Source organism: Camelus dromedarius, chromosome 16, assembly GCF_036321535.1.
Source record: "Camelus dromedarius isolate mCamDro1 chromosome 16, mCamDro1.pat, whole genome shotgun sequence".
NCBI classification, from domain to species: Eukaryota; Metazoa; Chordata; class Mammalia; order Artiodactyla; family Camelidae; genus Camelus; species Camelus dromedarius.
Genome location: NC_087451.1, coordinates 44,494,236 through 44,519,209, shown reverse-complemented (window position 1 = coordinate 44,519,209; position 24,974 = coordinate 44,494,236). Strand labels below are relative to the sequence as shown.

General features: G+C 55.4%; 2 protein-coding genes across 8 annotated transcripts in view; both read left to right on the top strand.

The window, feature by feature from the left end:
* The window catches only part of PLEKHM1 (pleckstrin homology and RUN domain containing M1), a 46,415-nt gene extending 32,683 nt beyond the window's left edge, over positions 1-13,732 (top strand). For both annotated transcript variants that reach the window (XM_010986419.3, XM_064495808.1), the window contains exons 8-12: positions 1,618-1,763; positions 4,857-5,050; positions 9,290-9,353; positions 9,925-10,082; positions 10,911-13,732. In XM_010986419.3, the coding sequence (XP_010984721.2) occupies positions 1,618-1,763; positions 4,857-5,050; positions 9,290-9,353; positions 9,925-10,082; positions 10,911-11,022 (674 nt within the window). In that variant the 3' untranslated portion in view covers positions 11,023-13,732. The remainder of the gene's footprint in view (positions 1-1,617; positions 1,764-4,856; positions 5,051-9,289; positions 9,354-9,924; positions 10,083-10,910) is intronic.
* Positions 13,733-15,400: 1,668 nt separating this feature from the next.
* ARHGAP27 (Rho GTPase activating protein 27) overlaps positions 15,401-24,974 on the top strand; it is a 29,686-nt gene continuing 20,112 nt past the window's right edge. Inside the window, exons 1-4 of one of the 6 annotated variants that reach the window (XM_064495810.1) lie at positions 15,401-15,549; positions 15,962-16,122; positions 16,526-16,666; positions 17,976-18,653. In XM_064495810.1, the coding sequence (XP_064351880.1) occupies positions 16,108-16,122; positions 16,526-16,666; positions 17,976-18,653 (834 nt within the window). In that variant the 5' untranslated portion in view covers positions 15,401-15,549; positions 15,962-16,107. Of the gene's footprint in view, positions 15,577-15,961; positions 16,123-16,525; positions 16,667-17,975; positions 18,654-24,974 lie in introns of all 6 variants that reach the window. The other 5 variants (XM_064495809.1, XM_064495814.1, XM_031468565.2 and 2 more) reach the window with 5 other exon arrangements.

Genomic DNA, 24,974 nt, shown 5'->3' with positions numbered 1-24,974 from the left:
ACCCTACTATTGTCTCTGTTTACCGCTAAGGAAACTGAGTAACAGGGCTGGTAAGTACCTGTCCCAGGTTCACACAGCTAGTAACGGTGGAGCCGGATGAGGACTTGGTGTTCTCAGAACCTGCGCTCTTAGCCAGGTGCCCACAGGCCTCTCCACTCCCTTGCTTTCAGGGCTGGATGATATTCCACTGCTCTCAGTCAGTTTTTAGCTCTTCTCCCCAATCCAGATAACCATTTCCATCATGCTGGGTGAACTGAGGAAGTTGCCCTGCTGGGTGCCAAAGGGAGAGATTCAGCTGCACCTGGTTTAGAAGCCATCCTGCCAGGGCGGAGCCTGTGGGACCGAAAGGGAAAGCCTGCTTCAGGCGTCTGGAAGGAAGTGTTCTGTGGTTGGTCCCCCAGGAGGATGGAGAAGCTGGGCAGAGCAGAGCTTCCTGCAGAAACTGTCTTCAAGCCCCTGCTCACCCGTCACTCCCTGCAAGCCCCTGACACTCACACTTTGCCCCTCAGCCTGCAGGTACCAGGCTCAGGGAGGAGGCCAGGGCCCCAGGGCTGTGAGGAGGGCTCCCCCGCTATGGGTGTGAATGCCTGCAAGGGGGCTCTCCCCATGCCCACCAGCCACCAGCCCCTCTGGAAGCTGAAACTGGGCAGCTCAGGCCTCTCTGCCTGTGAGCAGAGCCCAGTAGCTGGACAGACACCAACTGCTGACATCTGGCTCTTGTTTTGTAGTTTATAGGGCACTTTCCAAACCTCATTTAATGTTGTAATAACCCCACAAAACAGCAAGTGGTAGCTGAATTGGAACCTTGCAAAACTTCGGTGAAAGTCAGGATGAGACAGCCGGTGAGCAGAAGAGACAGCCCTTCCTGTCCCGAGGAGGCTGAAGGGACCCTCTCCCTGGCGCTGTAGGAGGCTGGGCATATGCTCAGGATTTGAGCCAGGCCTTTGTTTTTCCCTTTGCACACCCCACTCCTGCTCCCTCTGCCCCTTGCTGTGGAGGGACCTCCAGCAGAGGGGCTGAAGCTGGGCCTCCCACCCCTGGCCTGGGGCATCAGCCAGCTCTGGCTTCAAGCTGGCACCAGGCAGTGTCCAGACTGCCCTGCCTCTGCTGGCTTCCCACCCACTCCGTGAGGACAGCTTCATGTCCCTAGGTCCATCCCTGGTTGTTGAGGCCCTAACTCTGTTACTTCCATTTCTGAGCCCCAGGGGAAGGGTGGACCTCAAGGAGGCTGGCATTGCTGTGCACCAGTGGTAACATCGAACAGAGGCCACCAAGAATAAGAGAGTGTGGGCTCTACACCAACCCAACCCAAATCTGATCCAGCTTTGCCACTTAATTGTGTGACTGGGCAGGTTTCCTAACCTCTCTGTGCATCAATTTCTTCAGCTATAAAACGGTGACAGTAATTCTTAATGTTTTGTTGTAAAGATTAATGAATAGGGTTGTTGATTCTGGGTGGTGGGAATATGAGTAGTGGTTGTCTTTATCTTTGTATGCTCCTTTTTTATCTTTCTGCTCTCTTTAAATAGCAGGCCCTTTCTGCTTTGTAGCTTCCATGTCATTTTGGAGCTGACTCTGGCCCCACCACTGCTCACACTCCTCCGTTCTTCTCCCCAGGCTGCTCCCGGCAGATCGGCTTCTCGTTTGTACGACCCAAGCTCTGTGCCTTCTCTGGCCTCTATTACTGTGACATCTGCCACCAAGACGATGCCTCAGTGATCCCGGCCAGGATCATCCACAACTGGGACCTCACCAAGCGCCCGGTGAGTCTTGAGCCCAGCCTGTTGTGGCCACATAGGGCCGAGTGACAGAGGTGCGGTCGCTCCTCTTTGCTGCTGCTGTTCATATGTTTGGAAGAGTTTGGCTCTAAGGAAGCCAAGGTCACTAGTTCAGGCCCCATGATCTGGGGGAGCTGACCAAGAAAAGTACTTGCTGCCAGTCTATAGCCCCTGGGCAGAGCTCAGTCAATGCCTGTCTCTGTCCTCAGGTGGGAATCTGAGGATAGTTCTCTGCAGCTCCCCAAGGCTGCAGACAGACTGTTTAAAGGACCAGCATCTAGGGAGTGGGGGAGGGAGGGAGGGAGGAAGAAGGGAAGGAGGGAAGGAAGGAAGGACGGGAGGAAGGGAGGAAGGAAGGAAGGAAAGAATTACACATAGGATAGATTAGATATATAGATGGATGGGTGGATGGGTTGGGTGGATGTAAATGGGTGAAAGAGTGGATAGATGGATGAAGGATTGGGTGGATGTGGAAAGGTGGATGGATGGGCTGGTAAGCTGGCTGCACTTCCTCTTGAAGCAGTCTGCCTTTTCTGTGCATTTTTTTCAAATATGCATCTACTTTTTGTAAAGTTGGGTTCATACTGGACTCATACTGCTTTATAACATGTTTTCTTCACTTAGTATTACATCTTGGATACTTTTCTATGTTCACCAAATTCTTTTGAGTAAAATGTATTCATCAGTCTTTGAGATTTTCCTCTTCTTCAGCTGAGCTTACCCACATCTATAGCTGTGTTACTGTGTGCAACTTATTTAACTTGAGTTTCCTCATCTATAAAGGAGGATTCATAACAGTGTCTGCAGGTCATGTGAAGACTAAAGGAGAAGTACCTGCCAGTCACTTAAACAGTGTTTTACATTAGTGCCCTTTTTCTCTCCTGAGGCCTGTCACCTTCTGTCCCTAATTCACTTGGTCAGGGTCTGCCTCAAGGATCACAAACTTGACTGTCTCCCCAAGGCACAGATTTCTGCTAAGACACAGAATCAGGAGGAAGAATCTGTGTGTTTCTCTAGGGGCCCAGGCCTGCCGGCCACGCAGTCTCAGCACGTGGGTGTGTCCTCGTCAGAGCTCACCGAACGTGATTCTCAGAACTTGCACCGCCCCAACCTCCACCGCCCTGGGAACAGGAACCCCCAAGATGCTAGCTTCACTTTGGGTTTTTTGTTGGTTACCTTGTCCCCACCCCTGCCCTCAGTGTTAAGTATTTAAGTAACTACATGAAGAAAATTAAACCTGTCAATCACCACAAATGCAAAGAACCCTTTGGCCATAAAACACACTCAATGTTTACAACACCCGGGTGCTTCTGTTGAGCCATCTCTTTATTCATTGCTGTAATTTTGGTGCCACTTCCGTTTTCCACCTAGGAAATTGTAATACTGCCCTTAGCATACCTGAGGTCAGGAGATATCCAGCTCTTTCAAAGATCCCGAGCCTGGGAAAGACAGGAAAATTCAAGCTCGAAAGTGGCTAGCTGGTGGATTAGGGGCCCTTCGTCCACTGTAACCGCTCTGGCTGACCCACTTGTGCGGGGCCTGCCTGGCACTTGGCAGGATGTCAGCCCAGACCTGGGGCCTCTCTCTGTCTGCTCCACGCCCAGTCCCTGGGGAGCGGGAAGCCCTTGCCTGTCTGCAGCCCTTGGCAGTTTTCAACATGCATTCCTGCCTGTTATTTCATCTGAGCCTCACCCAAAGCCAGGGGCTGAGTCTGAGGAAGGGCTCCGGAACTACCCGAGTCACCAAGTCACCGAGTCACCGGGCCTTTGCCAGTGGGCTGCCCATGGGCTGGGAGCTGGGACCTCAGGACTCTAGGAAATGGGAAAAGATGGAGTTGTCCACTGCTGGGGGGAGGCAGGAGGTGCCGGTGAAGCTGGTGGAGCAGCCTCCCACCTGAAAGGCCCCTGAGGGCCCTGTTACATCCCTGACCCTCCAGGGAACAGACACCTGGGCCACACAGGCACCCACAGTCCTGTTTACTGAGGACACGCTTACAGGAATTATTGTTTAGTCTTCTAAACTCCAAATAACCCCAGGAGGTAGGTGCTTTTGTTTTCCCCACTTTATAGATGAGGAAACTGAGTCACAGGGAAGTTAAGTAAGTTTCACAAGGTCATACACTAAGACAGGGTGGAGCCAGGATCCCAAGCCCGACTCCTGACCACTGCACAGTAGTTGACGGTAAATATCTCAGCTCCTCTATCCTTCTTACAGAGCAAAGAGGAGACTGCAGGGGAGAGGGGCTTCTCTTTACTAAGTGAGGCAGCCAAATATGCAGAGACAACACCTCAATTTAGACCCAGCCTCCGCTTTCTGCAGGAGGCTTGGATAAACTACTTTAGCTTCTCGGAGCCTCAGTTTCCTCATCTACAAAATGGGGATGATGACACCTTCCCTTTTGAGTTGTGAAGATGAAGGAAGGATGTGGTTGAGGTCCTTAGCCCAGTGTCTGGCAAATAGTAGGTGCTCAGTAATTGGGTTTCACATTAGGGTCAGGGCTGAGGGTAGAACCTTCAAAGTCCTATCATGTAGGCAAGGCCGAGATTGATCACTCAACTCCACGTGGAGACATGGGGGAACCCTGGTTGGTACTGCTGGTGGGAGCAGAGATAGCTCAGGAAACCTCTTATTAAACTGTATCTGATCTGTGGCTTCTTGTGGTTGGAGCCTGACTCAGACCAGCCACCTGGTTCCTGAGTCTGCCTGTTTCCTTTGGGCAGGAAAATGGGGGCTGGGAGGACAGGAAATAGTGGGAAGGATCTGTGAGGCCCAGGAGGAGTGGCTTGTTGACCAAAGCAGCCAGCATGACCGGGGAGGGGCAGCAGCTGGCGGGGAAGAGTGGGTTTGGAAGTCAGATAAACTGGGATCAAATCATGACTTCTGTGAGCTGTGGACCTTGGCCAGGTCACTTCCTCTCTCTCAACCTCAGTTTCCCCACCTGTGAGATGAAGATGGTACCACTTCCCTTGGCAAGTGGTTGCAGGGATGATCAAGTGACTAGGTAGTACATTACCTGGCCCAGAGGTGCTCACCAAATGGCCATTCTGTCTCACCCTCACTGCCCGGTGGTGTCCCCAGGTCTGCAGGCAGGCCCAGAAGTTCCTGACGCAGATCCGGGCCCAGCCCCTCATCAACCTGCAGCTGGTGAACGCATCTCTGTATGAGCACGTGGAACGGATGCATCTCATCGGGAGAAGCCGGGAGCAGCTGAAGCTTTTGGGGGATTACCTGGGTCTGTGCCGAAGCGGAGCCCTGAAGGAATTAAGCAAGAGGTGAGCACCCTGGACAGAAAGGCACACACACGCACACACAGACGCGCGTGTACACGCACACACAGACGCGCGTGTGCACGCACGCATGCACACACACTCACCCAGGGTCAATGCATAACCAACTTCTTGGGAGAAATGCCAGGGCTGGGTGGAGATCTTCCTGTTGGGTTTGGGGGTAGGTTTTATCTGTTCATGTATTCATGGACTCATTCATTTGACAAATATTTATTGAGAACGTACTCAGTGGCCGGCAGTGGGCTAGCAGGTGAGGGACACAGCACTGAGCAAGGTAGACCTGGGTAAGCCAGCAGCTCTAACCAGGAGGGAGGGCTGGAGAAGAGAGCAGGACACCCTGGAAGTACCGGAGGAAGGAGGGGCGTCTAACCCAGACTGGAGGAGGGAGGAAGGCGCAAGTCTTCCTGGAGGAACTGACATCAGAGGTGAGACCAGCAGAACGAGTATGAAATGGGGTAGATGCAGGAAAGAGTGTTCAGAACAGGAGTGATGTCCATGGGCTGTGAATGAAGCCCCCTTTGTGGAAAGAACGGGGAAAACTTTGGGGGGTGCGAGGAGGGACATGATGAGAAGAGGCTGGAGAGGTGAGCAAGGGACGGACACGAGGGGCTGTGTTGCCCTGGCTCCTCCATTCCCCTGCTAGCCCTCTACCCTGTGCTGGCTTTGCTTTGCCACTGTGGCAGCATCCCTCCCCAAATCCCCAGAAGAGGACCAGACTAGGGTGCGACCCTCAGGATGCCCTTCAAGGACCCGGGCCTGGGGATCTTCAGTGCTGTGAGGGAGTGATGCCTTCTGTGGGGCTGTGCTCTCCTGGGGCCTCAGGAGGGCAGACCTCAGGGGGACGAGCTGGTGCCTACTGCCCAGGTGGGCTTCGCTGCTGGCTGTCTGAGGATTTGGAGCAGCTCACAAGCCCCTCCACGTTCCCCCTCCAGCCGCTCTTCCCAACAGGGCTGGTGCCAAGACCACCTGTCCGATGGGCTTGCCAGCTCAGTCCTGGTTACTGGTCTCCTTCTCGGCTCCTCGTGGCCAGGGTGGCTGGCGCAGGGAGAGGCTCCTGCAGGGAGCCCTGTCTTCGGCAAAGGATAGAGGCTGGCTCTTCACAGGCTCCCAGAGCAGATGGCTGAGCCCTGGTCTCCTCTGAAGGCCTGGAAGAACTGAAAGCCCTTGGCCACCACGAGGGACCCAGAAGGCTGCTTCCTTAGGAGGCTACACTTACCATCAGCTGGGTGCCTAGGTCTCTACTCACTCCCATCCTTTCTGAAATTCCAGGACCCAGGACTCCAGAGTCTGCCCTCCTGCCCCTTTGACCAGGGTGGTGAATTCCCCATCTTGTCAGATGACCTTGTCACCCTCCCCAGTCAAGGGTCTGGGTAGACCAGGTGCCTGTAGGTTGCTGGCCTCAGTCCCCCATCCCTGCCCCGCCGAAATTGTTTGGTCATCGACCTTACTGACCTGTCTGGGCTGACCTGTGCTGAGCCCTGGGGGTAATCCTGCTTCTTTCTCTCTGGCCCTACTGTTCCCATCCTTGGGCAGCAACACTGCACACCTGTGTTCCCAGTCTTCGAGAAAGTAGGGCCACACCTGTGATGCCCCATTTCAGAAGCAGTGTGGGGCAGGGGAGAGAGCTCAGAGCAGCCTTCACCCCGCCCCAGACCCTCTGTGTGACTCACGGAAGTTGCTTCACTTCTCTGAGCCTCAGCTTTCTTGTCTATAAAATGGGCCAGTAATCCCTGTGTTCACGTGGCCTAGCAGAGATGTGGTGAGGGCTATGTGAGTGGGGAAGGACAGAGACACGTAGATGGACCTGGATCAGGGAGCCGTGTGCCGTGAGGGAGGCAGACAGGGCCCAGAGGGCCAAGGGAGCTCCGGAAGAAGATGGCATCTGAGCTGAGGGTTTGTGGAGTTCATCTCTTTTCTTTAATTAAAAAAAAAAAAAAAAAAACTTTTCTTCTTTTCAAAGGTAGTGTTCAGATAGTACAAAAGAGAATCAAGCAGAAAGTTTGGCTCACCCCTCTCCAGTCTGGCCACCATCAGTACTGTTTGAGCACACTTCCTGACCCCACTCTCCTCACACACATGAAAACAGAGTTACCACAACACAGCAGCATCACGTACTTAGTGAACTGGGGCCCTGGAAAGAAAAGGGAAGGGAGGGAGGGCTTTCCTGGCTAAGGGAGCCCTCAGCGTTGGGGGGGCGGGGGGAGGCGGGCAGGAGCAGGGCTCTCCAGGACCTTCGAGGGGCTCAGTGCAGCTGGACTGTGGGTGAAGGGGCCAGACCTCAGAGGTCCCCTGTGCCACAGCAAAGGCGTTTGGATCTTACTCTGCCGGAGCGGGCAGCTGTTGAGAGGTTTTGAGCACGAGACTGTCATGTTCTAATTAGGAGTTTAGAAAAGACTAATTTGGCAGCAGTGGGGCACGGGCCTGGTGTCATCATTTGTCCGGGAGGTGAGGAGACCTGGACTGAGTCGGCCAGAGTGGAGGGTGAGAGGACGGAAGGGTTGAGGAGGGACGGGCAAGTCTGGAATGTGGGATCCCCTTTCTCTCAGAGGACCCAGCTGGGCCCGCCCTGGCAAAGGGACTTCACCTCCAACCAGTTGTAAGTCCTCACTGAGGGCGTGACAGGCCCAGGCAGGTGCCTTATAGGGAAGACCCTGGGCCTGGCTGGCCCCCTGGGCTTCCACGACAGTGGGCAGAGGGCAGATGACAGAGAGGACTCTCCATCCAAACCAGCTCCACCCTTCCTGCCAGCTCAGGAACAGCCTGTGCGCCCCCCACCCCTTGTGTTTTCCTGGTGATAAATGGTAGCTTCCTGTTCCCAGAAAGCTGGATGTTTACTGGGGAGGCCAGCATGGGGAACTGAGCAGCCAGCCAGCAGCATCCTCACCCCACACAGCACGGGGTGGCCTGTGGGCTTCTTGGTGGGACTCTCCACCCTGGATGGGGTTACCCCTGGATCACAACTGGCCATGGGGTGGGGCATAGCCCAGCACCCACTCCAGATGCCCCAGGGCCTGGCAGCTTCCTGCCCCCAGATGTCCAGAGCATCCTGGGCAGTTTCCCAAACTTCTCTGGACTGGGAGCATTCTCCTCCCAACCCCAGTACCACACAGACACAGCAAGGCCAGGCCAGTTTTTATACCAGGGGAATTTCTGCAGGTGTTTCCTCTCTATCCCTCAGGATATAACCTTGGGATCTCTGTCATTGGTGAGGTGGAAACTAGAGCCTGGTTGGCCTCTGAGCCCTCGTCCTCTGTCCTTGACCCCCACCCTCTGAAATGGGATCTGCAGTGCTCAGGACGTGGCTCAGTTCCGCTCTCGGAGTACTGAAACTAGATACTTGAATGACTGTCCTTCAGCTAGAGCCCAGGGCTACAGGAGGGCAGAGGCCACATCCTGTGGATTTCTGTCCCCAGCACTGTCCCTGGTATGTAATGGTGGCAATAATGACCACTGCTAACACCTCTAGGCATTCACTGGGTGGATAAGGACTCCTGCGTTCAAACTCCAGCTCGGCCACTTACTAGCTGTGTGACCATAGGCAAGTTGTTTAACCTCTCTGTGCCTCCATTTCCTCTTCTCAAAGAGGGGATTATGATAATGCCAACCTCACAGGATTATTGTGAGAATTAAATGAGTTAATATGTATAAAGCTCTTAATCCAGTTCCTGGTACCACATGTTAGCTTTCATCATTACCCTCATTATTATTACTTTTTAATAGACATTTTTTTAATATCTTTAAATTAATTTTTTTAACTTTATTGAGGTATAGTTGACAAAACTGTAAGATATTTAAATTATATGTCATGATGATTTCATATATGATTACATTGTAAAAGAATAACTCCCATCCGGTTAATTAACACATCCCTCATCCTCTCGTATTTTATTTATATGTGTACATTTACGTTCTACTCTTAGCAAATTTCAATTATACAAAACAGTGCAATGTTATCCATTATAGTTAATAATTATTCTTTGGTATGTTCAAGGCACTGTGCCAAATGCTTTAAATATACTATTTAATCCTCAAAACAGCTTTATTTCTCAGATGAGGAAACCTGAAATTCAGAGAGGTTGAATACCTTGCCCAAGGTCCCAACAGTTAGTCACCTAGGCGGGAGGTGTTCACGACTGGTGAGCAGCAACTAGGGAATGAAAACAAACACGGGTTGGCCCAGGGCTCAGAAACCCTTCTAAGGAGCCACCTGTGTTTTCTTTGAAGGCTCAACCACAGGAATTATCTCTTGGAGTCTCCTCACAAGTACAGTGTCGCTGACCTCCAGCAGGTGAGGATGTCACCCCCAACGCCAGACCTCTCTAGAGGGGCCTCACTCCTGGAGAAGTCAAAACGGGGGTGATGGGTGGGTCTGCCTGCAGTTAACTGAGGCAAGATAGCGATCGTCAGCTTTTCAGACCTCACTCAGAATGGGTGTCCCACCTTCCCACGCTTCCTGGGGTGGTGATGGAGCCCCCAGCCTCCCTGGGACAAGCAGGCACTCCAGCAAAGCCCAGGATCTTGGCACTCCTCAGCCCCTTCCCTGCATCTAGACTCCTCCTTGCTGGGGGGGCAGAGGGAGGAGTGGGGGTTTGGGACATTCCTTTCCTCTAGAGAAGTGGACTTGGGTCCCACCTGTCAATCCCATGATCCCCAGCAACCTCCCTGCACAAGGACGGGACACCCACCTTGCCCAGCCTGATTCAGGGAGGTTTTCTTGCCCAAGTGGAGAGAAACATCTCTGGGGGTAGGAGTTCTTCAAGCAGGGTCCTGGGAGCGAGCAGCAGACCACATTTTGCAGGCAGCCTCAGGCTCAGCACGGCTTCCTAAAAGGCCTGGCGGCCCATGCTTGCTCTTCACAGATTGCGGAGGGGGTGTATGAAGGATTCCTCAAGGCCCTGATTGAATTTGCCTCTCAGCACGTCTACCACTGCGACCTATGCACCCAGCGAGGCTTCATCTGCCAGATCTGCCACCACCACGACATCATTTTCCCCTTTGAGTTTAACACCACAGTCAGGTATGTGGACACCCGGCCAGCCGCCCCGCCCCGCTCCCAGCTGGCCCACACTCCAGGCTGGCAGGCCCAGGCCACTGTGTGCAGCACAGTGACCATCCTCTCTGTGCCAGTGCCTCAGGGTACTGAGGGGGACAAGACGATCCCTCATAGGACTCCCCTGCTTCTGCTGAGCCAGCCGGCTTCCTAGAGAAGAGGCAGCTGCTGCCTCTCTGAGTTGCGGTGGGGTGGGGGGACCTCAGTCTTGTCATCTACCAACAGGTGGAGGAGGGACTGGATGAGTTATGGCCCTGGCGTGTTGGCGCAAGGCTGGGCACAAAGTGGGCAGCTTATGGGTGGCACCTGCCACTATCACTGCCCCTGTAGCCAGTGCTCTTGTCCCCAGTTATTGCTCATCATCAGAAGCCTGTAAATGGAAAACTTCAGGCACCAAACCTCCATTCCAACCCATGTGGGAGTGGAAGGTGCAGTGGTGGGAGCATCAGTTCACTTTCAGTAGGTGTCCCCTGGCCCAGATTCAACCCCTGAACAGACCTAGGGCTGAGTTTTTTAAACTGCAGAGTGTTTGAAACATAGGCAAGGAATCATTTTGTAAGTCAAGCGGTATTTATGGAAAGGGAAATAGAATAGAGGGTACCACCATGCACTGCGGGACTTAGAGGTAAGTGTTGTCAAGAGGATCTTTGGTCCCGGAGCAGAGGCAGTGCCCATGTGCCTTGGTTGCGGGTAGAGTGTAGCCTTATGCGGGCTCTGATCAGCAACTCCAGCCAGCCTTCGGCCTCAGGAGGGCCCAGCCCATTGGCCCCAGCAGCACTTGCCGCTTTCTCCCAGGTGTGGCGAATGCAAGACCGTCTTCCACCAGAGCTGCCAGGCCGTGGTAAGGAAGGGCTGCCCCCGCTGTGCCCGCCGGCGCAAGTACCAGGAACAGAGCACGCTCACCTAACCCGATCTGCACTGGCCAGCAGCCTGGGGCTGCACCCTCAAGGTGCCACCCACCCATATCTCCCTTGTCTGGAAGACTCTTGGATGTGACCAGAGCACGAGCCTAAGAGAGGGAGCCTCTGAAGCCCTTGATGATGCCCTCTGCCCCCCACCCATCTGCTCCAGAAAGCCGGGACACCAGCAGATGTCCCTTATCCGAGGGTGCAGCAGGGAGGGGGCCTTGCACTAATTGGGCCTCGGCTCCCCTCACTGACATGGCATCTCCTTCAGGGCTGTCCAAACACTGTGGAAACAAGACTTGGGGAGCATTTTCAATTCCACATTCCTGATTAAAAGGTCTAGTTTTTTAAGGTGGGTTTTTCCCCTTCATATTTCAACAGAAAATATTTTTTTATTCTTAACCCTCCACAAGTCACCCAAGAAATCCAGGCATTCTCACCCCGAGCAAATGTGCAGGAACTGCTCAGGCCTGGCCTGCAGGTGGGAGGTGGCTGGGTGGACAGGCCACCTGGGACAGAAATCTCGCCCACTGGCGGGTGCCCTTCCTTTGTCCTCGCCAGGCACTTGCTGCCAACAGTTCATGTGCAATGTGCCAAACCGCCGTGGGGCCGGGCAGGCTCAGTCCTGATGACCCCACCACCTCCTCCCTCTCCTCTCTGCTCCCCGCCTCCTCCTCACCCAAAAAGCCCATCACTTTCTTCATGTCAGAGCCCAGGCTCTCCTGTAGCTTGGGATCTCAGTGCCGCAGGAGAAGGGAAATGACTCGGAAGCAGCACTGTCAGCACTTGGAGCCTTCCTTGGTCCCAGGAGGGGTCATCATCTTGCCCACCCCTTGGCCTCTGCTTTTCTCACTCCTACCACCGACCAGCAGCCAGCTGGGCAAGGTGCTGCTGCAGACGCTCTTCGGGGACACATCCCCGCCTGACTGACCCCCGCCAGGACAGAGGTAGGCTGGGCCCACAGAGAGGGCAGTGAGCCCAAGCCAGGGGCCGGCCTCGGGCAGCGTGACTGCCAGGCCCTACACTGTGGAACAGTGACCTCCATCCTTCCACGAAGAGTGCCAGCCCTGCTGCTGAGATGTGCATGGACATGCAGGAGAAGCCACCCTCTTGGAAGGATGCTCAGCCTCAGTTTACAAAGCCATGAATTCACAAAGCTTGGCTGGACTGGCCCAGGAGGGGCACTGCCAGAGACTAGAAAATTTCATTGGAGCGCGATTGCCTTTTGAAGGGATCTTAGAGAGGGGTGGGAGCCTGGAATTGTTTTCAAAGTGATATTGGAAACCTTGGGGTCTGGAGGGAATCCAGGCATGATTTTTCTGTGGCCTTCCCCCACCTCTCCTGGACCCAGCAGACCGCCCTCAGCCCTGTGGTCCTCTGGCCATCCTTTCTGCACTCAGCTTGGATTGGGGGCCTCAGGTGGAGATCCACCTTCAGTGTCAAGAGACGAACCTACTCCCACCTCTCCCTTGGGGTGATTCTGCTGCTGAGTCACCTGCCCAGCCCTGTGGAGCTGGATAAATTGTGCAATAGAATATAAAGGAGGTGGTAGTGTTACTGAGTCCAAACTCGTTCTGCTCGCCACATGACAGGCCAATAAATCTGGAGACGAGGTGCTGGGGAAGGAATAGCAACTATTCGGAAAGCCTGCAGACCGAGAGGATGGCAGACTAATGTCTTGGAGAACCACCCTGCTCCAGTCAGAATACGGGCTCCTTTTATACAAAAAAATAGGGGAGGGGATGTGGTTGGTTGGTGCAAACTTCTTGCTGCAGGAATTCTCTTTTCTTGCACTGGTCCATGTGGGTCAGGCCATGGGGTCCCTGTAAACCCCCAACAAAAAACAAAGGTTATTCTCTATTTTGCAACTTGCCATCTCCACATAAGTGCAGAAGTGCTAACATCTTTAAAGGTCAGAGCCCTGGGAATAGGCTCTCCTGTATTTCAGGCTAAAGGCAACATTGTTTTACAAGAAGTGCAGAGCTAGCAAGACTAAGCCTAGAAAGCAGGGCACAGTGGTTAAAACTAAAGGAACAGATCCAATATGGAGTCAGATTTGTTCTCTATTACAGTAGGCAGATGAGGGGGAGGGGACTGCCACACAGCTTCTCTGTCCCCATCACGGAATATGGTGCACACCTGTGCCCAGCGCATCAACTCTTCCTGAAGTGGAAGTGGATCCTTATCCCCACCCCCATCCCCCACAGCCAGCATTACCGCTGCACCACAAGCCCAGCCTGATCAGAGCTGTACTTAGGCCGGATCCCTGAGGGGGCCTGGGGTGGGTAGTGCTGCCTGAGCCCGGCCCTGTTTCTTTGGTCCTGTGAGTATATTCTGTATTCCAGAAGGTGCCCTAGGAGGCAGTGGGAGTGAGGCCCTGGAGGAGCTCACTTTGGTCAGGCAGAGCCTGGCGCACCCCACTTCCCGCCCTCCCAGAGATCTGGAGATCTGTAGCATTAGAGCTGACCCCCCCACACCCCCGTACCAAAAAGCTGCTAATGTTTTCAAATGAGTTGACTTTTACTCCCTCACCTCCAATGGAAAGCTGATGTGAACCTCAGTAGTGCCCACACTATTTTAAAATTTTCATTTTATGCAATAAACCGTTTCTAGTGAGGGGCTCTGGCCCTGAGAAGTGCTTTGCAATGTATCGAAGGAAATGCTGCTGTGTGATTTTTGAATGATTTTGCAGTAAAGACCTGATCTTTCTAATCTATGGTCTGGTTTCTCAATCTTACTGCTGCTGATTGGGGCCAGGAAACCACAGGCCCTCCATTGCCATCTGATAGGGCCCCTCACCCCCAACTCTTGTCAGTCAATCTCTAGGCACAGGGGAGGCCTGGAGGGGGACAGTTACCCATAAACATTTGCAAGCAGGGGGCTAGTGTGCCAGGAGTGGGTATGGGGAAGAGGGGAAGTGACTGTTCAGTCTATACCCCACCCTCGCCTCAGAGTCAGGGCCCCCCGGGGGGGCAGAATTTCAGGGCATTCGGGGAGGTTTACTCACATACACTCATATATAACTGAAGCTAATGCCAGAGATCCCACAATGATGGCTTCTTTCCTGTGCCTTAAGTGCCAAAGCAGACTCCTGACACTGGAACATGTGAAACCACAGGACTGTATTTCCCACTGGGTTACTCAAGGTGAGAGAAGTCTCAGGAAGGAAAGGTTTATGAGCAGGGCTGATTCACGGATCATGGTTTTCAGGCTCAAAGTGGCCTTTGCTTGGCTGCCAACCTTCCTCTGAAGTTTGAGAAGCCTATGGCTGGGTGGTGGTGGGGCCTGCAGGGAGAAGCCCACCGCCACCCACTGTAAGGACAGAAGAAGGAAACTAATTCCCAGGGAAATTGGGTTGCAGGAGAATGCGACTGAATGACATTCAGCTCTGCAGTTTCCTGTCCTGGAAGATTCCTTTCAGCCTACAAGAGAGCACCCTCTGCCCATCCCATGAGCCCCAGGTTCCCTCAAGAGCAGGTGGTGGTCAGCTCTGAGTAGGAGGGAATAGAAGGAGGAGCCTGGGCTGTGGGCGAGATGAGGCCGGCCCAGAAGAGGGCCAGGGACACGTGACCTGTGTGCTGCCCTGCCTTTGAACTCAGTGCCTCTATCCTTAGCAAGGTGCTTCTGAGAACACTTGTTTCTCCCTTACCCCTCCCACCTGAAGAAGGGAGTTGGAGACCTCAATCCAAACCCAAAGAAGAGGAGAGCTCATCTCAGTAAAATTAGTGATAATAACTAATATAATGTGTGTTCCTATAATGTGACAATAACAATATGTTGTGCTTAGTGCCTATCATTTAATCAACAATCCTATGAAGCAGGTGTTACTGTCTCCAGTTTACAGGAAAGAAAACTGAGATGCAGAGATAAGGTGAGGATCTTGAGTGCAGCCTCAGGAGATTGTTCTTTTTTAAATTTTTATTTATTATAGTACTATTTAATTATTTTATTTTGGCTGGGAGGGGAGGTAATTAGGTTTATTTTTAAGGGAGGTACTGGGGATTGAACCCAAGACCCCATGCATGCTAAGCATGCACTCTACCACTTGAGCTATATCCCCCCAGAAGATTGTTCTGAGCTTACCCAATGGGCAGATTGGAGAGGGCCCTTCTCCCCGACAAGGATCAAGGCGGTGGAGGGAAGGGTGTGGAATAGAGCAGTGGGAGGGTAATCTGGCCAGAAGTTGGTGAGGAGGCTTCCTCCCCCCCTCATCCCACCATCCTGGCCCTGCTGCCTCCACCTCCGGGAGACAGCCAGGTGTGGCCCAGGATCCCGGGAGGTGCAGGGGAAGGGGGTGGCGTCTCTGCTCCTGGGGCGCTGGCCCGTCCCAGAGGGGACAGGAAGCCAGGACACCGGGGATTGTCTCTCGAAGCCGCAACCCCAGCCCGGGAGGAAGTTCTGCCGGGTGCTCTCCGCTGGTGCCTCCCTCGCTATATTGTTGAACAGGAAACAGGGCAGCACGGGAGCTGGGCGGTGGAGGAGGGAGCGCCGGACGCCAAGCCCCCGCGCGCCAGCCTGGACAAGTGGAGGTGAGGCCAGCGAGCGGACACCCCAAGGTGCCAGGGCCGGGCCGGACTGGGCAGGGGTGCTGAGCTGGGGAGGGGGTAGGGGGACCGCAGGTGGCGGGTCCTCACCGGTCCGGGAGCACCGGTCGCCTGCCCCCTTAGCACCGTACTGGAGCAGGAGCTGCGCTGGCCCGGGAGGAGGGCCGCGCGGGACGGATCCTCCCCTCCCCCAAGGAGGAGGTGGGAGGCGAAGGGCTGCCGTCTGTCCCGGGACAGGAGAGGCCCCGGCCTAGGCTCCAGAGCCAGCCCAGGCGTGGGCGCCGCTGTGGCTCTCCCGGACAGTGGACGCGGGGCACCTCCTGGTGACTGGTCGATCCCCGCGCTCTTGAGATCCTGTCCGCTCCCCTAATCTCTCTTCTCCTCTTCGCTCCCCCAGAGTCGGGGATGGAGCCAAGGGTCGGGTCCCCTCCCCACCCAGCCCGTGACCCTGCGCTCCGGTGAGCGTCCCTGCCGTGGGAACCCCGCTCCAAGTTTTTCCAGGCCCCGCTGAGCTGCGTCGGGAAAGGTCTAGGGAGGACGGCGATGGGCCCGGAACAGGTAGTGGCCAGCAATCCGGACGGTTCAGGATGCAATGGCTTTGCTCGGATTGATAACGCCCAGGCGAGACACCGAGCCCGAGTTGAGCAGTCCCCCGCTCCCCGATCATCGTGCCCGGGGGACGCAGAGGCTTGCAGAAGATAAATCCCGTGCAGGGGCGCACGGAGCGGGGTAGAGGCGGGACCCTACCCTCCCTGGGCTCCGCTTGCGACCCGCCAGCGCCCTTTCAGTCGCAGCCCTCCCCGCCCTGCCCCTCCCGCAGGCTTCTCTACCTCTGGGCCCCGCCCCAAAGTCCCCACGGGCCGGGGAGGACTCTTTCAGGCTCCTCCTTGCCCCTCCCAGACACAGCTGCTGTGGGAATTGGAGGCAGCCCTCCCGAGCGTCCCTCTCCCTCTTTGCTCAGCTTGCCAGCTCCTGCTCCCGGAGGTCTCTCCAGCCTAGCCCTTGGAAGCCCCGCCCAAGGAGATGGCAGGGACCTAAACTTCATCCATCTGCCGGCTCCGCCCAGCCAGCCCATGGGGTTGGTGAGGCCCGCCCTGCCGACGTGAGTGAGCCATGAGGGTCCAGGGGAGGGTGGTGAGAAGGGATGTCCTCCCTGGTCCTATTGGCTTAGCTCCAGGCAGCTCACGGGCCCCACCGCCAGGGTCCAGTGTGCTTAGTGACCCAGTTTACACCTGCTCCCCGTCGAGGAAAGCGTGAGAAAGTAAAGGAGCACTATACGCCCCGCAGCTGGACCCTGTTCCTTGGGTCCCTCAGCTTCAGAGAGGACAAGCTCCTAGCTGCTGGGCCCAGGCCACCTTTGTGGGGCAGGAGGTGTGGTCGGTGTAAAGGCTTGGAGGAACCAGCCACTCCCGGAGGAGGCCACCAACTCATTGCTTTGATGGAGGGACACTGGAATGTTTAGAGTTGGGCTCACCCTCTCCGACACACCAGGAGCCGGGCTGAGTTGGCATGGAGGCGGGTGGGTTGCCGTAATCACTCCAGGAGAGCTTTGGAGGCCCCTGGGTACACCGCAGGGGTAGTTACTGTCACGAATTGCATTCTCTAGTGGCCACTCTTACAGGGCAATGTATCGATCATAAGGCAGGCGGGCAGGCCACAGGGACCGAGCCTCTCTCAGGAGGCGGAGGTGGGAGCCGGAGAGCAGGGGTGGTGCTGGTGGGTCTGGGCGGGACGGGCTCCGGGTTCACGACTGCTGCGAAGGCGCTGGGGAAGGAAAGAGAAACCGAGAGAACCGGTTCCCCCGGCCTTGGCAGTCGCGGCCCCTTACGCCAAGGCTCTTGGACTAAGCAGGGCAGGGACACTCCCAGAGCCCGCGCCCCAACCCTGTCACCGCTGGCCTGGGGCACAGACGCCTAGGGGAGGGGAAAGAGGTGCCTAGGACGCGATTCCCTGAGGGCTGGAAGCGTCAGGGCGGGGCAGAACGGGGATAGGGGCAGAACGGGGAATAGGGGAATGGGCTGTTCTTCCCACTTCACAGACTCGGAAACTGAGGCTCAGTCAACTTTTAGGCAAATATAGTGTCGACCTTTGAGCCCAGCCATGGCTTCTGATTGTAAAGCTGGACCAGTATAACCCACAATCTCCCCACCAAGAGATTGAAGCGAGCCTCGAATTTTAAAATCAACACCACAGAATGAAAAGGCTGTCTTAATTCTCATCACAGAGTGTAAGAATGAGAACCTTAGAGATTAGTTTATCCAAGTCTCCCATTTTAGAGATAGGAAAACTGAGGCCCAAAGACACGATTGCAGCTTCGGGTTCTCAAATCCAAATCTTCCAACCCCCTGGTGCGGTGCGCTTCCTGGCTCCGCGGCCCTGACCTCCGCGCCCCTCTTCCTTGTTGCCCACAGGGAAACGCCGCGGCCGCGATGGCAGCGGACGTCGAAGGGGACGTGTACGTGCTGGTTGAGCATCCCTTTGAGTACACGGGCAAGGACGGGCGCCGTGTTGCCATACAGCCCAACGAGCGCTACCGGCTGTTACGCCGCAGCACGGAGCACTGGTGGCATGTGCGGCGCGAGCCGGGCGGCCGCCCCTTCTACCTGCCGGCGCAGTATGTGCGCGAGCTGCCAGCGCTCGGCCACCCTGCTCCCGCCCCGCCGCTGCCCTCACCCCTCCCGGGTCCCGCAACCCCCGAACCGCTAGCCTACGACTACCGCTTCGTGAGCGCTTCAGCGCCCGCCGGCCCCGACGGCTCGCCCGCCGACCCCCGGGGCCGCGCAGGCTCCCTGTGCGGCTTGGCTCGGCGTGGCACCGCGACCCAGCGCCGCAGCCTGGCTCCGGGCCTGCCCGCCTGCCTGTACACGCGGCCCGCGGCGCCCGTGCGGCCTGCGCAGTCCCTGGACGACCTCGCGCGCAACGCCGCCGCGCCCCCTGCCGGCCTCCTCGGGAGCCGGGGCAGCTTTAAGGCCTGCAGCGTGGCAGGCTCGTGGGTGTGCCCGCGGCCCCTGGCGCACAGCGACTCTGAGAATGTCTATGAGGCCATCCAGGACGTGCGTGGCCCGCCACAGGAGCATCGACCGGAACAGGTAACCCTTGGGGAGCCAGGAGCAGGGAAACCGACGGGGGGCTTCACCCACTCAGAGCTGGGGCGCAAGGAGACCCCTCAGCCTTGCGTGCGTCCGGCTTTGGACCAGCTGGCCACGCGGAGCCTAACTTTCCTCAGCCACGAAACGAGAGGAGTACAGGCTCACGCTCTCATCTGCAATTCCCAAATGCCAAAGCTCCCTGGAGCAGAAAGATTTCTTGTAACTCAGTTGATGGCAAAATTGACTTGAACCGATGTGCAGCCGTGGACGGCCTTTATTTATCTCATTTAGTGTGAGTATTCAAGTTTTGCTGCAGAAGTGCAAGTAAACTCGATTACAGGGTGCTGCCCAAGACTTGCTGGGAGCGTTATGTCACCTGTGGCAGGTGTGAGCACTGGTTTCCTTGCTAAAATTCGAACCATTCCGAAACGCATCTAGAACTGAGAGAAGGGATGGTGGACCTGCTGCCTGCTCTACCTGCCTCATCTTTCTCACATGAGCTTGGGCGTCAGAGGAGATAATGGATATGAAAGTCAGGGGTCTGCTTCCTTTTTTGGATGGTTCCAACATTTTAGTTCCTTTTTTTTTTTTTTTTTTTTGTTACTTTCGATGGGTTTGTTTCAGAAAGAAGTCCGGTTATAATGAGGGTGTTCATTATGACTCAGAATCCAGTTATGCAAACTTAGAAAATCTAAAATAGAGCACGTTTTAAAAACACTTACATCCTCAGAATCCTTCGGCAACCCTGTTATCTTCAACTTTAGGGACTTTTCAGGGTGAGGTGGGGGTGCACAGACACCCCCCCCCCCGACATCTGCCACAGCTGTGTAATTATGGGCTATTCACTTCCTCTCTCGGAGTCTCAGTTTGTGTTTAGACCAAGGGGGTTGGGGATGGTGGACGGATGACCCCTGAAACTTGTGAGTTTCTAATTTCCTTCTTTGGACCTAATATGATTACAATAAACATTGATGGGGGTGGGGGAGGGTGTAGCTTAGTGGTATAGTGTATGCCTAGCGTGCACAAGGTCCTGGGTTCAATCCCCAGTATCTCCATTAATATAAATAAACCTAATCCCCCCCAAAAAATCCAAACAAAAAAATTGATGCCTGCCACTTGTCAGTACTGAGTCAGAGATACCCAGAAGAAGGAGGCACTGTCCCCATCTGCGAGCTCCTGGGTCTTCCCTCTGCCTGGTCTCGTTATAGTGCAGAGTTCAGGATATGAGCTACAGAGACTCGAATTTGACCCTGATGGGTGACCTGCCGGGTGACCTGCCAGCTGCTGATGAGCCACTTCATTCCCCCTGCCCCGATGTCCTCGTGTGCACACTCAGGATATTACCAAAGGATTAGGATTGCTGAAAGCCTTAAATGAGGTGAGGTGTGGAAGTGTTTAATGCGTAGTAGGGGGCCACCAAGACTGGCTGCGGTCCCAACTGGGTATGTTTTCTCTGGATCTGTGCCGCCTTCGCTCCCATTTCTGCAGGGGGCACCTCGCTCCCTTGTGGCCAGAGCAGAGAACAGCATGGGGTGGATGGGGAAGGAGATCTGGACTTGGACCAAGAAACCCCAGAAGAGTCACGGGGGTGGAGGAGGTGGGGCGAATCCTTGAGTCAAGCACCTCTGCCAGCCAATTAGACAGCTTCTTTGGGACAGATGGCTGGATGTCATGGCTCCTTCCCTAGGTTCCCATTCTTTTCCTGGGCAGGCTCTTGGCAGTGTGCTCTGGGGCCTCTCCATAGTTTCTGTCCTAGTGATGGTGGGAGTGTCTGGCCCTTGGAGGTGCACTCCTCACTCCTCGCTCCTCACTCCTCCAGGTGGGAGATGGGCCTTGCTCTCTGAACCCCGGCACCCATCATAGGGGCTGGCACAGAGTCTGTGCAGAGTGTGTTGAAGAGGGACGAGAAGAGGCAGCCCTTTTATCATAAGCCCAGGCTTTGCGTGTCTTCCCAAGGGACAGCACCCAGAGCCAAGGACCAAGGTGGGAGAAGGAGATAAAGACCCCCAGATACCAGTACCTCTTGAGAAAATAAATCACCTCAGTAGCCAGGGTCACTGCCCCTCCTAACTCCAGCTCCAGCAGTTGCAGTGGTGTGTTGGGGGTAGGCAGACATGGAGGAAATGAGGCATCTGCCAGAAACCTGGGTTTTGGTGGAGAGGCTCTGCGTTGTTCCACTTCTGGTCCTAACTCACTGTGTGTCCTCAACAGGTCACTTAGCATCTCTGATCCTGTTTCCTCCCCTGCCTAATGGGTAAACACCACACTCCCTGTTACCTTACTTTAATCAAGTGTCAGCCATGGATTTCCCTTGATACTTTATCCCCAACAAACTCCAGGAGTGGGGAATTGGTTCCCTCCTGAGAAGGAAATCCCACCCTGCTCTCAGTTGTTCAAGGTCACATTTAGAGAAGGAATTTCCTGAATGGCAAGCCCACCTGTTTGCTCCTTGGAGGAGGCAGGAGAAGCAGGTTCTTACCTTTCCCCTTTATTCACTCAGAGGGAACTGACTAAACACCTGCCAAGCACCAGGAGAGCCTTTGGATCTAAAGGTGACTGAGACATAACCCCAGCTCTGGCGGTTCACTGTCTAGGACAGGAGATTGGCAGGAGGAGACAGATGTTTCAGTGGCATAGGCCATCTGTGATAGAGCTGCACTCAGGGTGCCAAGTTGCCTGGGCAGAGGTGGAGGTGTGAGATGTGGCACCTTCGGGCCTTACAGCTGGGGCTCAGAAGTGGGAGGTTTGGGGGTCAAGATCATGCCTTGCCAGGCAAGGCCTTGTAAGCTCTCAACAGGAATTTTGACTTTATCCTGCAACCATTGGAAGGCTCTCAGCAGAGAAGGGAGTGAGGTTGAGGAAAGACCCTGTGGCTGGGCCTTTGAGAAGGGTGGAGGACCTTTGTGATCTCCTGGGCACACAGTGATGACAGGAGATTTGGGAGGCAGAATTAGCAGGACCTGTGGCCAGTGGGCTGAAGAGGGTGGGTGAGAAAGAGAAATTAGAGTTCCAGCCTCCCAGTTTGCACACCTGGGCAGACTGCAGTGCTGTTTACTGCGGGGACAACTGGGGAGGAGGGGGTGGGGGAAAGATGCAGTGCCCACTTCGGCAGAGCCAGGTCCAGGAGGCAGCGGGGTGGCTGGTGGAGCCGTGGGTGTGGAGAGAGTGGGAATGTGGGAACGGGAGCATCTCAGACAGCCCTGGGGCCACTGCGTTCGGGAGGAGAGAGGAACATAAGAAAAGAACAAGGGAACAAGGGGAACAAGGAGGAAAGCAGCAGAGTGCTGGCCCAGAAGCTGGGAGAAGTGTCCAGACAAAAAAGGAATTTAGATAAAGGCCATGGAACCTTTATCGGAAGTGGCCACCAGAAGGCCAGCAGCCACCTTATCTGCAGCTGGTCAACAGGTCGCTGAAGGCAGAGGGCAGAGGGTCAGAGGAATGAAGGTGAAGATACAGTGTATACAACTCTGAGAAGCCTGGCAAGGAGAGGAGAGGCTGTGTGGCCAGAGGTGGGTGTAGGCCTAGGGTGGAGACTCCCTGAAATCTAAGTGAATAGGCAGAAGTGGGAAGAGGGGGAGGCTGACGATGCGTGGAGGGGGTAGGTGGTAAGATATGAGCTCCCGAGAAGGGAGTGAGGGAGGGGCCTGGATCAAAGAGGGAGTGATCTGCTTCCTCTGAGGGGCAAGGATGTGAGGATGGAGGTGACATGGGCTCATCAGGGAGGGTGGGAACAGTGTCCAGTCAATAGACTGCTGGACTAGGGGAGAAGTGGCGAAGAGGACAGGACAGTCGATGAGGAGAGGCAGGGACTGTCCCCCCCCCAGAAGAGAGGAGCCTCTACCACTGTAGGGCATTTTACAGCCTTGTCATTCACCATTCGCCATTTACTAGGCTAGCACTTAACAAGCATCTCCTTGTGCTGGCCACCGAGGACGCAACACATGGTAACATATGACAATCCCTGTCCCAAAGGTGCTAACGGCCTTGTGGGCTCTCTCTAAAAGACTCATCCTCTCGGCAGCTCGGCAGGCAGACGTGAGTACCCTCCCCACATTTGCCCTGAGTACAAAGGTTCAGAGAGATTTAGTGACTGGCTGAAGGTCACACAGCCAGGAGGTGGCTGCATCCAAGTCAGTCCCAGGCCTCCTGACCCCAAACCCCACCCTGACCACCAGGCTCAGACAGGTGGTTTTCAGGCTTGGCCACCCTATTCCCCTCAGCAAGGACAGTATGAGCCCAAGGCAAATAGGTATTCACTTTTCTGAGTGCCCTGTAGGTGCCCAGAGCTGTCGTGGGCGTGGGAGCAGGGAGGAGGCAGAATTGCAAACCTTTCCCTTGCTACCTGCAGCTACCCGTGTGGTAGGAGAGTGAGATGTCCCAGGAGAGGGCAGAAGCACACCCTTCTGAGGAGGGAGAGAGGGAGGAGAAGGGGGAGGGCTCTACCTTCCCCCGCCCCCTCCCCCCTTACAGGGGAAGCCGGGTGAGCAAGGGCCCTTTGAGACTCCTCCCCAGTGGCTGCAGGGCCCACCCCTGGGTGAGGGCAGTCCAGACCCAAGGATTTCAGGGTGTGGTCACCCTGCCGGCCCATGCCCCTAAACTCAGGTGGGAAGGCCCAGGCTGGCCACCTGGACTGGAGCCCGCCCCCGCTGCCGGGGCATTGGCCACTGGGAGGAAAGAGTTTCAGCCCCAGCCTCTGAGGCTTCTTATGCAAACAGCCCAGGAGGCACCACACCTGAGCAGGCTCCCGGCCGGGAAGGAGCCCCAGGGCTCTCATTCCTCCCTCCTCCTCTGCCGGGAACTGTGAGTGACCCTTCACCGCCGAGGGAGTTGGGACCCTGGGGGAGGAGGGGCATGCCACGCAGTGTTCCCACTCCCTCTCCTCTCTCCCTGACTCCCCTTCCTGGCTGTCTTTCCCTGTACCTGTCCTAGAACCCACCCGGTGACCCCTGCTGCGAGGTCCCCTCCCCAACCCTACTTCTCTCTGCATCCCAGCCCTGGCACGTACTCCCCGGGTCAACCCCAGGCAGCTGAGGTTGAGATAAAGGAACTGGCCTTGGGCAGACGCACCTGTATTTCCCTTTGGGGCCAGCCAGGGGGCTTCTAGAAAGGGGGGCTGGAAAGAGCAGGGGAGCTGAAGCCAAGTGGAAGGTCTAATGAGTCCCCTGTCCATACTCCCTCCTTCCAACAACTCTTCCCTTCCCCCATCAAGGCGCTGCCCTGGGGTAGCCCAGCTGGTTTCTTCACACTTGACTGGATACCCTCCCCGTGACTCATCTGCTGACCCACACTGACCCAGGAGCCCCACTGCCTAGCCTGTATTCCAGTTTGTGAAAGAGCAGGTTCTTGGGCAGCCCCCTCCCATCCTCACCCCGCATTCCTGGGCCTCATTTCACCCCTCAGTCTCAGGTTCCTTTCAGCAACACCCCCTACCCGACCGGACCCCGCCTCCAGAGACAACCCCGTGGCAAACCCACCTGCCACTTCCTTCCTGAGCCCCCAGAAGCTGGCCTCACTCTCCATCTATTTTCTCCCCTCTTCCTGGAGCTGTCTATTCAACAGGGAGGGGGCCGGGCTGTTGGTACTGACTGCCAGCCTCCATGGCCAGCCAGGGCTAGCTCCTGGCCGTGGGAAAACCCATGATCATGACCAGGTGTAGCTGATGACCACGGTCAAGGTTCCACGCCAGAGTGTTGGGGAGACTTGGAGCTGAATCTTAGTGGGCTAGCAAGGGGACAGTTGATGTTGGTTGGTGTCGAGGGAAAGAGGGCTACCAGGGCTGGGTCCCAGGGAGGGATGCTTGCTAAAATCCAGAGACTCTGTTTCCAAACTGAAGAAGGATTGTGGTACTGAGGGGATTTCCAAAGCTGTGCCTAGGCAAGGTGAGGCCTGCAGGACCTTTCTGTCTAGCCCAGGCTCTGGGCTCCTATGGGTGCTGCCCTACATCCTCTCCTTGCCCTGCCTGGAAGTCTCCTGTGAGCATGCAGGTAAGCAGGCCAGGCTTCTTATGTGTCCTGGTGGCTGGGCCCACTTGTGCCTGAAAGAGGAAGCCCAGAGGGGGCCAGAAGGAACCTGCCTCCAGATCCTTCCAGCCACCATCCTCTCGCAGCCCTACATCTGAGTATCCCGCCTTGTCAGAGTTTGTAAATTACTGTTCACCTATAAAAATAGTTTAACCCCATTACAAATATTTGGATGATGGGGGGGAATTTCAATCCAGTGACTTAGCATTTTGGTTTCTCTCCATAATTATGAATTTATTTGTGGGCAAGTAAATTATTGTTTTAAGTTTTCAAAATTTTTCATAGACATAGAAAAACTATT